General features: G+C 37.4%; 1 protein-coding gene across 10 annotated transcripts in view; it reads left to right on the top strand.

The window, feature by feature from the left end:
• LOC119835174 (serine/arginine repetitive matrix protein 4) overlaps positions 1–13,402 on the top strand; it is a 23,273-nt gene that overhangs the window by 5,271 nt on the left and 4,600 nt on the right. For 4 of the 10 annotated variants that reach the window (XM_038359851.1, XM_038359857.1, XM_038359856.1 and 1 more), the window contains exons 4-10: positions 6,093–6,305; positions 6,848–6,907; positions 8,429–8,549; positions 10,309–10,361; positions 10,434–12,614; positions 12,849–12,935; positions 13,194–13,355. In XM_038359851.1, coding sequence (XP_038215779.1) covers positions 6,093–6,305; positions 6,848–6,907; positions 8,429–8,549; positions 10,309–10,361; positions 10,434–12,614; positions 12,849–12,935; positions 13,194–13,355 — 2,877 coding nt within the window. Of the gene's footprint in view, positions 1–5,115; positions 5,564–6,092; positions 6,306–6,847; positions 6,908–8,428; positions 8,550–10,308; positions 10,362–10,433; positions 12,615–12,848; positions 12,936–13,193; positions 13,356–13,402 lie in introns of those variants that run through there. The other 6 variants (XM_038359853.1, XM_038359858.1, XM_038359855.1 and 3 more) reach the window with 3 other exon arrangements.

The raw sequence follows: 13,402 nt of genomic DNA on the forward strand, positions 1-13,402 counted from the left end.
AGTAAAACGATTTTATACATGTTATAATCTCACGTCTATATATAATTGGATTAATGAATTAGTGTTGCTACTAAATACCAAAGTACCTTAAGCTAATTTAATAATGATAATTAATAAAAACAATATTTTTAATGTTATTTATATAAATTTTTTGTTTGTTTGATGGAGGCTAATCTCCGATTTTTATGACATCGAATAAATATAAGAACTCTTATCTTTCACAGGTTATTTTGACTATAGGTAAATAATTCAGTTTATTATCAAAAAATAATTGCGAACGAAATTACGAGCCCAAGTTTTCACTAGAAATGACATGACATCTCAAACGATTCTCTCTCGTGTTCCATTATAGTACTCTTTCTCTCTCTGTTCAGCCTTCATGCATCCACTGTTGGACGTAGGCCTCTCCAATGGCACGCCATATTTTTTACGCCCCGATTGTTAGTTACTTGCCGCAAATTTTTGCCTGCTACCTTGCGTCATCACTCCAAAGAAGTCATAGGGCACCCTACACTACTGGACTCTGTAGAGTACTCAGGCTTACAAAAAAGCTGTATTCACCTATCATTATACTATAGAAGAGGTACATCTCAAATGCATTAGGATTTGCGAATGTGAACTGAAAAAGAGTTGTTGGGTTTATGTAACCTGGCTAGACGATTTAAATTTTATTACCATAGCTTGCTAGGTTTATGGATCGAATATACAATACAGCACGCTTATTTCTCTAGCCTGGAATTACATATTCAGGCATTTATGCAGTTGTTGTCTGGTATTTAAAAATAAGTAAAGGAATGCCTTAACGTCCAAACCACTGAATCGATTTGGATGAAATTTGATACAGAGATAGTTTGAGTCCCGAGGAAGGACAGAGGATAGTTTTAAAATTAAATTTAATGAAAACAATAAAGGTTGACGAATGACGTTGTTCAGGGACAATTATTGTTTTATTTTGAAGCATTTATTTATTTACAAACGTATTTTCAACCTAAATGAACCCTGTATTTAGACAATGGCACAAATGTGTCGGTTAAGCGATTTAAAATTTTCAAAAATCCTTTTTTAAATCATTCCTATTTCTTTATAAAAAATTCGATTATTCTGTTTATTCTGTTTCTGTCCTCTCTGTTCTAAAGCACAAAAGAAAAAAACAAGCTTCAACGAAGTAACAAAAAAAAAAATAACAACAACAAAGATTCACATTTCTGTCAAATCAAACATGTGCCTTTCGTATCGATCGTCGTATCCCATTCGTATCCCCATCCCCTTGTTAAGGGAGGCAGGGCCCAGCACAGCTACGGTACGGTCCCCTTTGATACGCTTACGTCATGATTCGCTGTGGGGTTCATAAATTACTGGCTTGATTATCATTATGTTATGTCGTAAATTTTGTGCATTTGTACATTCTTCTATTACTTAGCGTGTATTTTGTATTACACACTTTCCAGAATTTTCTCAATTGCGTATGTTATTTTTTTCATCTAGCTGTTATGGTAGAAACGTATTTCTGAGTACGACAGATTACCAATCCATGTCGACTTATATTTATATTTACCATACGAACATTGAAACGCTCGTAAACAATTCGTTGCGAGCAATGTATCGATGCCAACAAGCAACGTGATATGAACTATAGCCGTTATATTATGATAATTTAATATCCACATATAAACTTCGCCGCTATCGCGCGATTGAGCTTTTAATGTGGCAAGAGAAATGTCCATTATAATTAATAGATTTGGCCGATGGTGGCGTCTGCCAGAACACTCTGCCCTCGCTCTGTTGTGATTCGCTAAAGATAGAGCCACGAACACGCTGTGCAGTAACACAGCGCTACTTTTTGGCAACTGCGCGTATCAATCGCGATTCCGAAATTATTTGAAATGTTTATCTTGGATACAAAGAGCTGGCGAGAATATTAATATGAGATTCTATCTCGAAGCGTTAGTCTCTTTACGCGTAATTTCCTCACAAAATGAATAAACAACGTCGGCTTTAGAATATAAATATGTACTAATAAAAGTAATTCTTTTATAATCCACTCCGCTCTCCAACGACTCTGTTGTTCTATTGTAATTCATTTTAAACTGGATTAATTTAACCAGATTATTGGAATTATTCGTATATATTGTCGCATATTTTGTCGTTTTTGGGTAAATAAAATTAATCAACTCGTTTATTGAGTAGGCCTCAACTATAAATAAACTGTATATATATGCAATTTGAATGCATTAATTGTAGAGTAGGTAAGGTAATGTTAGGTTATGCTAACAGTATGTACGTGTCTACAACCTTCACAAAACAGCATATTGTATTGTTATTATAATTATTTCTCCATTGGACTTTAAGTCCCGCATTTCTGTGAAAAAGTTAAAAACTAGGGACATGTTTGCAAATAAAGGGACCACATTTATACTTCCATTGCTCGTAATATAAATTATGTTGTGAATGTGACGTGTTTCAGTATAATTTATCGCATGTTAGCACACAATATTAGCATTACTGTGTATTAGCATTTAGCGTCCGTGGCAAGGACTTGAGACGCCTAGAGTAATCAAAGTAGTATTTGATTTGGTTTTCTTTTAAAATAATAAATTCGTAACGTGTTAATAAAATTCGCGATTTAGACGTCATTTATCCGGTGACGTGCGTGTGTATTACTAATGTGAAATAATATGCAACGTAAAGATATGTTTACAGTAGTCCTCACGGTTAGGTTAAAAGGCTTAGTAAAAGATTAATGTTTTCGATAAAACGTTTTCTTTTTATTGTGGGAGTCGAGCACGCTTCGGCACGAATGGGGCCAACTCGCACCGGGGAAGTACCACATCCCCACAAAAAACCGGTGTGAAATAGTGGCACGCCACTGTATTTCGTACGGTGAGTGGGGTAGCCGGAGACCCGTTTTCTTTTCCTCACCCGTCCCAGTCCATTCCTTCTTTCCAGTCGTTAATCCTTTCCGTTTCCCTTACCCCAAAAAAGCGGGCAGCGAATTCATAGAGGCCTTTGCGAATGCGCTGTTCATGGGCGAATGCGATGTTCATGGGCGGTGGTGATCGCTTACCATCAGGCGAACCACCAGCTCAGTTGAACTCAGAACAGCTCAGTTGCCTGCTATGACATAAAAAATGCGAAATTAATTATTATCGTATGTATGTATCCTTGAATATTGGATTTGAGACATTTTTATTAGCTTCGCCTGTATGATTGAATGTAACCGACTTCTTTAGACTCGGTTTTAACCCACTTAACTCGGACAGAATTAATTTAAACTTTGTACACTTACCAAGGATCGATGACAATACAATAATTTCATTAGTTTATTTTATTATTATGCGCAATCATAATATGCTGTTAATGTGTATATAGATATTTGATCATACTAAAACAATCCGTAATTTCATCGAAATTCTGCTCATTCAAAGACCACTCAAACGTGTAATACAAATTATTGCCTTATAAACAAATGTAAATGTGATATACATTCGATAGAAGAGTCGTCTTCTTAATTAATGAGCCTAAACACTATATAAATAAACTGCAGTAACAACTACAGAACTGTAATAGACATGACATTACAGCGTATTATAATTCTCTTCATACACTTGTTCACGTGTGCTCATTTATCGTCAGATTGAGTTCAATTATAATTTAGTCCCTCTTTATATTGTTGTCTTGCAGTCTAAAGTCTAACGAAATCTGAAATCAATTGAGAAAATAATCGTTCAACTCTAAAAATGTCTATGGTCCCTAAAAATATCTATGATAAAAATGTGAAGTCCGGGATTATCTATGTCTTTCGCTATTTTTGGTTTGAGTTCCGCCTCATGATTTGTTTTTCCTTCTATATAAATTTTTATAAATTGCAATTAATGCTATCAAAAATATATATATAGTACATAGATTGAATTGGGTTCTCTAGGGTTTTTCTCGTTATTTATTAAATACTAGCTGTTGCCCGCAGCTTGGACAGACAGACAACTTCGGCGAAATAAGTGTTCATGATAAAAACTTTCATTTGCTATTTATTTAAACCCTTAGGCGTAGTTAGAGTTTTATCATTATCCTTTCTTAGCGGGTGCCTACATCAAAGTAGCTAGCTATCTGCATTCCAAATTTCATCCCGATCGGCCCCGTAGTTTAGGCTCTGCGTTGATTGATCAGTCAATCAGTCACTTTGCGTTTTATATATTAAGATTTTCTATTGCCTTTGTTTATATTTCTAATATTTTACGATCAATAAAAATTTGTAGGTGATGCGTATCTTGGTTTTTATAAATTTCATAGAAACATGGGAAACAATAAGCTATAATAAACTCGCCCACGCATTCAAGGAAATTATACTTTGAACTCATAAACAGCAGTTTGTTCAGTAATATAGGCCAGATGATACGTTAATTCCAAGGTTGGTTTTAACTGTTAACTAGTATTTCCATGGCTTCGTTTGTTTGCTATCGTTACAAATTTTACTGTGAGGTTTCGTTCGCGGTTGAAATGTTATTCCGTATTTAATCTGTAGAATAAGTACGTATTGAACGTTCCTAATTACAAAATGACCCTTTACAACTGTTCTGCTAAAGTTACATTAAGTACATATAATAATGAAACGAAATATCAATATGGCATTCTGTCTTTTTACAAGAAAATGAAATACAGATAAGAGAATCATTAGGAAACCAACTGAACTGATTAACGTTATTCTATATCATAGCATTTTATGTGCACAGTTCTTAGGCATTTACGAAACACCTTGTACCGTGTAGTTTCAATTAATAGCTGTATAAAATGAATTCGCATCACACTGTATAAAAACGACCGCAGCTATGTGAAATTAATTTCTATGATTGAATTGACATTATTTTCTACACGCATTACATTTTTAATTGTCTAATTTGTTACGGATATGACGCAGTTGCATCGCGTTCTCATAATCCTGAAAACGTAAAGACGTAATATTCCTGAAATGCCTACGCGAGAAAAGGGTGCATTTTCATCTCATTTTAGACAAAAGATTTCCGCTCGGTGGCGCCTCATAATAGGGCTCCCATTAGGCGGCCGGGGAGGGTTTGCGCAGGGTGCGCGCGTCGCCATACATCCTGTTATTTCCCCAGTAGCGCCGCCGGCCCGATCCCGGCCGCTCATCAAAATGTAGCCGCACGGCCTATGCCTTAAAAAGTCTTCCATTTTAGTTTTAAGCAACCAAGTCTTCCATTAAATTTAAGTAGGTTAAGATGCATAGGGACCGTGCGTCGCGTCGCGAACATAATAGAGTAGTGTTTGAAAGGCTTTGGCGTGGAACCTTCCAGGCCGTTCTTGCCCAGCCGCCACGTCGACCGAGAGCCTCGTCCCACGACCCAAACCCTGATATGTCGATAGCACCGGCTCAGGGCCACAGCGCATGCAACATGGCCGATTCGCTCGAGCCAGCGCTCAGGACGATCATCGCGAGTCTAAGGACCAACTGCTGTTGTAGATGCAACTGCGCCTCCGGACGCAATCATGTTAACAATTTGCAGGTCTGTCCCTCCAACGAGGAGAGGAAGAACATGCGATCCGTCATAAGGTGTGCAATTTATCGATTTGCCGTATCGTTTGTATGTAGGTCGTGCGATAATTAAATGCAGTAGACGCTAATTGTTTTCTAAAGGATTTTACACACGGCTGCGTCTAACAAAGGTCACTTACACAGCTTTCCGTGTTGCATGTGTACGCATAATCTTATCGATTCGTTTTACGAATGAAAATTAATTTTCAATTTCCCCGTTTTTAGCGCACTTTGTTGCAAACCAGGTAATTATTTAATGCTTTTAAGGCATTGACTGTTAACGCCTATTAGATTTATAGACTTTCGAAAAACTGCCAATTTATCTATACAATCGAAAAGTTATTTGCTTTTGTCTTGACTTTACGTATTCAATCAAAACGGTTCCAACAACCAGGTGACAATCAAACTTAACACTAATGAATATAGATTCGATCTAAATCCATATCCAGTTGTCACTCGAAGACACACCGGACAGATATCGACAGAACTAATTCCCCTATAACGCCAACAATTTGCTTTATAATCACGTCGCGTTCCAACGTTGCAGCGTGCGCGAAACGCACGCGGTCGCCGAAGCGCAGCAGGAGAAGAACGCGCGGCTGCGCGACGCGTTCGGCATCTCGCCGCGCTTCGTGGAGGGCACCAGCCTCGACCCGGAGCGGCGCGCGCGGGAGCAGGCGCAGCGGTACCCGCTGGTGAGGACGCCGAGCGCGGAGCGCGAGCGGGACACCCTGCTGGCCAAGAAGAAGAAGAAGAGGAGGTGGGTGCTGTTGCTGTGTTGCGAATGTAGCCATACTGCGGGACCTTTTTTTTTAAATTTCTCTCTACTCTGTAATCATTCGCATTATATGCCAAGACCCCCTCCCCCATTCTAGTTTTTGTGCAGTATTGACAAGTATGACATTCAATCACTTTACAACAGAATGTGTAACAAAATAAAATAATTTTGAGTCGAATTTGAGCTTATGAATACATCGTTTATCATAAAAACTGCTTACTACTACGTAACAAAAACCTAACCCAACCCTTCCCCCCTCACTCCCCTTACTGATTGTAGTATTTTGTTATACCTCCCCCCCTCCCCGAAACGGGTTACGTAGCATGTGTGCGTGCCCTATGTTGCCGTTTCAACGCGTTCTAATGGAGATACTACATGAACTAGTTTTAAACCAACTGTCCCTAGTTAGAACTGAAATAGAATATTCTAGAATGTCTGCGTTACAACTAGTTCCTACTGGGGAAAACGCGGTGTATATTGTATATTGCAAATGAAATATGCCGTTTTTTTTTTTTCAATTACAGTACATCACCAGAAACCAAGAAATCGAAAAAGAAAAAGTCAAAGAAGAATAAAAAGGACAAGTACGTATCGTTTTATTTTTATTTCTATTTGCATATAAATTTACATAAGTAAATGTGTTTGTTCAGACAGGTGAAACTGCAGTTGACGTTACAGTAAGTAAATACAAACAATATGTATCTATATATGGTTATATGCGCAGTTTTGTGAACGGTAAATAAATAATATAATTGGTAATTTCAGCGAAAAGAATCTGTTGTGGAGACTGATACGTAGGTATGGTTGAAAGATACGTTTTGTCAATTTTATAGCTTTTATTCATTTATAAATAAGTTACTCTACTAAAATTATAAAATAGCTGCGCATGGCGGTTTCACCCGCGTAAGTGTGAATCTCGTAGGAATATCGGGATAGAAAGTTGCCTATATGTTATTCCAGTTGTCCAGCGATCTACGTACCAAATTTCATTGAAATCGTAGTTTTTGCGTGAAAGAGTAACAAACACACACACACACACACACATCCTTACAAACTTTCGCATTTATAATATTAGTAGGATTAGTAGGATGTATGAACACATATGAATGTATAGTAAAATTTTTGAATATATTGAATTCATTATTTATTCCTATTCTTAATTAAAAATCTCTTAGAAGTCCTCGTTATGAATTGAAATAACAACAACTTAAAGGCCGCTTACAGCTACTCATTTCGGGATATTTAAGTGGTATATAATTATAAATATATAATAACCAACCGACTATGGATCAATTAATTCCTGTATAACCTTTGGTTCTGAAATAAATTCTATTTTATATATATATACGTCAGAACTACGTTGGTAAATAGCAGTTCCAATAAATAATGTAGATAGTTAATATCAATGATACCCGCACCTGTGTCTTTGTGTGTTGCCACGCTGTGTTTGTATTTCGTAATTGTTAATTTGGGAAAATTTATGTCATTCTGCACTTGTACAAATTAACTTGTTAAATTAAATTTACTTTTAAAATGGACAAATATTGGCCCACAACGTTTTCGAGGCAAATATTAATTTATAAACTTTTAATGTTATAATTACATTGGCCGAGAAGAAAATTTTTATTCAATAAAAAATGTGAAGCTATGATGTGCAATATTATAAAGCTGAAGAGTTTGTTTGTTTGTTTGTTTGAATGCACTAATCTGAGGAACTACTGATCCAATTTGAATAATTCTTTCAGTGTTAGATAGTCCATTTATTGAAGAAGGTTATAGGCGATATATGTACCACGGGCGAAGCCGGGGCGGACCGGTAGTTTATAATATAACGATTACCCGACCCGAGGTTTTACCTTAAAGCATTATATGTTAAAGTTATAGATAAAATGTTTTATTTCGTTAGGCACTTAGAAATTGAAGATTTCATGAAAATTTTAATATTTGCCTCGTTTTGAATTAAAAAGGCCCGTAACTCAAACACAACAGTATCTCTGCACTTGGCTGTCCCTGGTTAAAGAACTAACAACCAGACTATTTACTTATTCAAATAAAGGTGAATTCATAAAAGCCCAAAAAAGTAAAACGAAAAACATTCCTTCCAGACACGAGTCCAGCAAGAAAAAGAAGAAGCGCTCCAAATCGTCCGACTCGGAATCTTCTAGCAGTTCTGAAGCCAGCGACACTGACAGCTCGGACGACGACAGACAGAAGAAAAGGAAAAAGGTGAATATACAAATATATTTCTTGAGCTATACAGATTTGGTGCGTTTTAAAATATAACGACTCTTTGGACAGGCCATTTTGAGACTATGTTTTTAAATACAGATAACAGTAGAAATTACGTGTAATATCCATGTTTTGTCTATGCTAAAATTTAATATTTGAAAAAAAAAAGAACGGTGTCTTCAAATGGCCAAAAAATCGTACAGATTTAATGTTGCCATCTAAATTTTATATATATTTTTTTGGGTCTTGAAACACTGGGGATACAACACATATACACTTCGTTTCTTTTATACCTTGAAAGTTTTGTAAACTTAGCAGCGATAGTCTGGATAGATCATGTAGCACTCTGCTTTCTTTATTTTAATTTGTTTATTTACAAACTATGAAACACCTCAGCCTGATACAATATCTAATTAGCACTTTCTTCTGCATACTATGGGCTTAGATAATACATTTGTTAATGTAAAGAATTCCTACACGACCCTTTCCCATTTATTATTTAGTTACAAACGTGAGGGTCTCGTAGATATCACTCTATTTGTGTTTGCATTACAAAAATCCTCCCGAGCTTCTTAACTCAATTGCTAAAAACTTCCCACAAATATACAAGTCTATGCATCGGGGACGATCATTCCATACTTGAATATATTTTGTCTGCAAATATAATTTTTTATTTTCTTTATTTTGTTTTGTAAATACAAAGAAAATAGACAGTAAAAATTATCTGTTTAACTGTGCATCATTTCATAGGATAGCCATCTTTATCTGAAGAAATAACGTATACTGTAAGTATATCACAAAACAATAACACTCAGTAAGAACACAGTTAGGTGATAAACTAAAATATACCCATGATTTGCATTGTTATACATTTTTGTGACTAACGTATAATGAGAGATGTAATGGAGATGTAATGGGAGGGAACGGGCGAATGGCGGGCTAATCAGTGTGCACAGTCTAATGCATGGTGTTCTCGTAGTTACCGAACATGGTGGTCTTTAGCGAGCCGATGTGTATCGAAAAACGTGCATCGAACACTCAATTTAACTCTAGAACAGTTTGTTGAACATGAGTGCACGTTTTTGTACCGCACATCATATGTACTATGTCCATTTTTCAAGATGTTAACTAATCCATAACATTCTCCCTTCTCATTGTCACAAAACTAATTAAGGATGCTCAACATGTTTAAACGGTATACACTACCACCACCGTTTGTTGATGAAGGTACGTCCCGATGTGTCTTACATTTCCTTTGAATTTGTGTAATACATGTATTTATGTATTTAATCAATTATATCGTAATGTGCCACTAATTTAGCTGTATGTTGTAAATAAAGAGTACACGCACTAGTGCCAAAATTCCTTTCATACACTTGTTTTCTCTTTAGTTTTGAATTACAACGAGGATGTTATGGATATTTTTCTTTTAATGCGATAAAAAAAAACAAAGGAAGAGTTTATTTACTTTAAATGTTATTAATTGCTTTCGTGAGTAGCTTTTAATGTAACTTTCAAAATGTCTGAGTTCAAGCCTTCGATTTATTTATATTCATAGTGACTGCATGTGTTAACTTTATTTTGTATTGTTTGAAGAAGTTCTTCAGTCCGTTTTTGTGTTTTCAACGATTGAGGGATTTCTTGATTAGTAAAATATTTAGTTGCCATAACCACTAGTCTTCTTGTATTGGCACTGGTGTTCAATATTAAATTGTTATGTTCATGTTTTAATGTTAAAATGTTGAATTCCTAACAGAAAAAATCAAGCAGTAAACGTCGTGCCAGCAGCGGCCCATCCAGTCGGGACAGGTATTTTAATAAAAATTATTTGAAATTTTTATATCAAAAGTAACAATTTTCTTAATGACGCTATCTTTGCAGCTCGCCCGAGAAACAAGTCAAAGAGAAGCAATCGAAACGTGGGGCGGAAACACAAGAAAATGATTCAAGGAAGAAAGTCCACCATCGGGAAGATCGAAATCATAGATATGATGACTCAAAAGCCTCTAGAGAAGTCAAACGTCGAGACCGAAGCCGCTCATATGAACGACAATCTTCACCCGACCAAAGGGACAGAAATGAGCGCCAGTCACCGCAACGCAAACAAAAATCCTATATCACCAAAGTGGATAACCGGAAAAAAATTGACAAAGATGATTTCGATTTGGAAAGGCCAGTTGAAAAGAATTCTAAACATGGTCGACAAAGATCGCCCTCGTCTGAATATGAGAGGGGTACGAGGAATCATGATAAAAAAGATAGACAGAGGAAAGATTCGAGTGAGTCGCCGCCACCTGAAAAGAGACGACGAAGAAGCCCTGAAGATTACAATGACAGAAGAGAAGATACTTATTACCCGCGTGATAATAGAAAAAAAGAAACTTATTATCAGATAGATTCTAGGCGCGATAATTACCAAAGGGATTCAAGAAGGGATGACGCCTATCAGAAAGATCACAGAAGGGATTACGACAGAAATCGTCGTGAAAGTTCTTATGAAAATAAACGACCGGTAAGGAGGAGTGAATCACCTGCTTATAAAAAAAGGGAAGATCATAGAAAAAATGATAGAGGCGATGATTATGATAAGAAAAAATCTGATGTCAACGATAAAAGAAATTACAACGACGATCGCCATGATAACGTTCAAACACGCAAAGATAAAGATCATGCAGAATTAAAACGGAAAAGGCGGAGAAGTTCTTCCAAAGAAAAGCGAGAATCTTCCCGTCAACGTTCACCAATAAATAGTAAAGCTACTAAAAAAGAAGTGCGCAAAGAGCCAGAGAGATATTATAAAAATTCTGCGCCAGAAAGATCACCTTCTGCTGATTCTGACTGGGAGTCACCGCCAAGACAGAGACCAAGTACAGTGACAAAACCAACAAAGCCTTATATTCGTGAAAGAAGTGAAAGTCCATCCAAGAGTAAAAATAAGCGTAGTGTTTCACGAGAATATTCAAAAAAAGATTCCTCTCCACAAAGGGATACTGACAAGAAATCTGAAAAATATAAATCCAAATCAGAATCGAAACGTGGCCGCAGTCGGTCCGTCAGAAAATCTCCATATCCGGAAGAAAACCACAAAGCAAGAGAAAGTCGTAGACGTACACGTACCAGAAGCAAGTCTAAATCAATTTCACCATCAAAGAAGACGCCAAAGAAACGTAAGAAGAGTGCGACACCGAAAAGAAAGTCCGAAAGACGTAGTTCTTCTCTTAAACCAGATCGCAAAGATGGCCGGCGATCGGAGGATCTCAAATCTAATCATGATAAAGGTAAAACAGGGAAAGAAGAATCTCAAAAAGAAAGATCCAAGTCTCGCTCGAATCCAAAAAGTCGAAGTTCTTCTAGTCTCAGCTACTCCCCAGCCCGACGCAGTCCAGAGCGCTATCGTGATATCATAGAAAAGTTACCAGAGAAAGATAAGAGAAAGTACATCAAATCCCCGTCTGATTTACAACCAAAGAAAAAGAAGAATAAAGACACTGTTACTTTTAAACCCATAACCGCGTGTATGCTGAGCTCTTCTAGTGAAAATGAAGAGTCTGAAGTAGATTTCCTGCGAATGGACGATTGCGTTCGCCAGGAGGATTTGAATTTGAAGGAATTGGATAGGCTTAAGGAGAGACTGGCAAAATTGACTAAAGCGTCCATAGAACGAAACAGATACGAGGAAGCGAGCGGGCCATCTACATCGCACGGTCGCAACGAACAGAACCTCGACGAATGGGAAATAGCAACAAAATCTCCGAAGGATAAGAAGGACGAGCCAAAGGCTCAAATCAGCCCGAAGAAGATTGACAATCTAAGAAAGGAGAGTCCACTGAAAGTGGAGAGTTCACCGGACGCCAAGGAGCGAAAAAGGAGCAGATCGCGCCGTAGTTGGTCGCGTTCATCGCGGTCGCGGTCCAGGTCTCGCTCTCAGAGTCGTTCGCGGTCAGGGTCAAAGTCACAGTCGCGGGTGAAGTCCTCGCGGTCACGTACACCGTCACGGTCGAGGTCGCGATCACACTCTCGCTCGTCGCGTTCAAGAAGCCGATCACGATCCTATTCGTCAAGGTATGTTCAATATTTTATTTTTATCTTTCTCTTTATAAAATACATAATAAATAAGCTATATTCAGATACAGCTTAACGATGTATAATTTAAAAATAAGCAAGATGTTTCAATCTAAGTATAAATAAGGTAAAAAAGTATTAAAAAAACTTTTGATAAAATTAATGAGTTGAACTATATAAATGTCTCAATTATAATAATTCATTTTCCTAATGATGTCGCAAATGCAATTCCAGATCTCGTTCAAGCCGGTCAAGCTCGTACAGCAGCCGGAGCTCGTCCCGTTCGTCTCGCAGCTCGTCGCGGTCCACGCGCTCTTCAAGGTAAATTATATACCTTGACAGACGATCGCGCCTTTTCATTTCATAAAATTTGTTATAAGTTTTTTGGACGTTGATAAAAAAAAAGTTTCAAATAGGAACAACATCCGTTTCAAACGAATTCACATGCACCATCGAAATCGCTAAGCAAATACTAGGTTATTTCATAACGAAATACAGACATTAAAGTGTGCTTTTCGATTTTGTTTTCGAACGAAAACGTCGATGTTGAACGCATATTGCATGCATGCGATATATCAGAACAATGACGGGCGTGTACGCGGATTACCGCAGATCGAGCGGGTCGCACCGATCGCGGTCGCGGTCAAAGTCACGGTCACGGTCAAAGTCGCGGTCACGGTCACCGTCCATACCGCGCAGGGCCGGCTCGCCCAGTTTCCTCGATAGGAGACGTATCACGAGGTACAAGCGCACTTCGCCAGGGCTTTGATGTTGTTTTATTTTTTTTT

This window comes from Zerene cesonia, chromosome 20, assembly GCF_012273895.1.
Source record: "Zerene cesonia ecotype Mississippi chromosome 20, Zerene_cesonia_1.1, whole genome shotgun sequence".
Lineage (NCBI taxonomy): Eukaryota > Metazoa > Arthropoda > Insecta > Lepidoptera > Pieridae > Zerene > Zerene cesonia.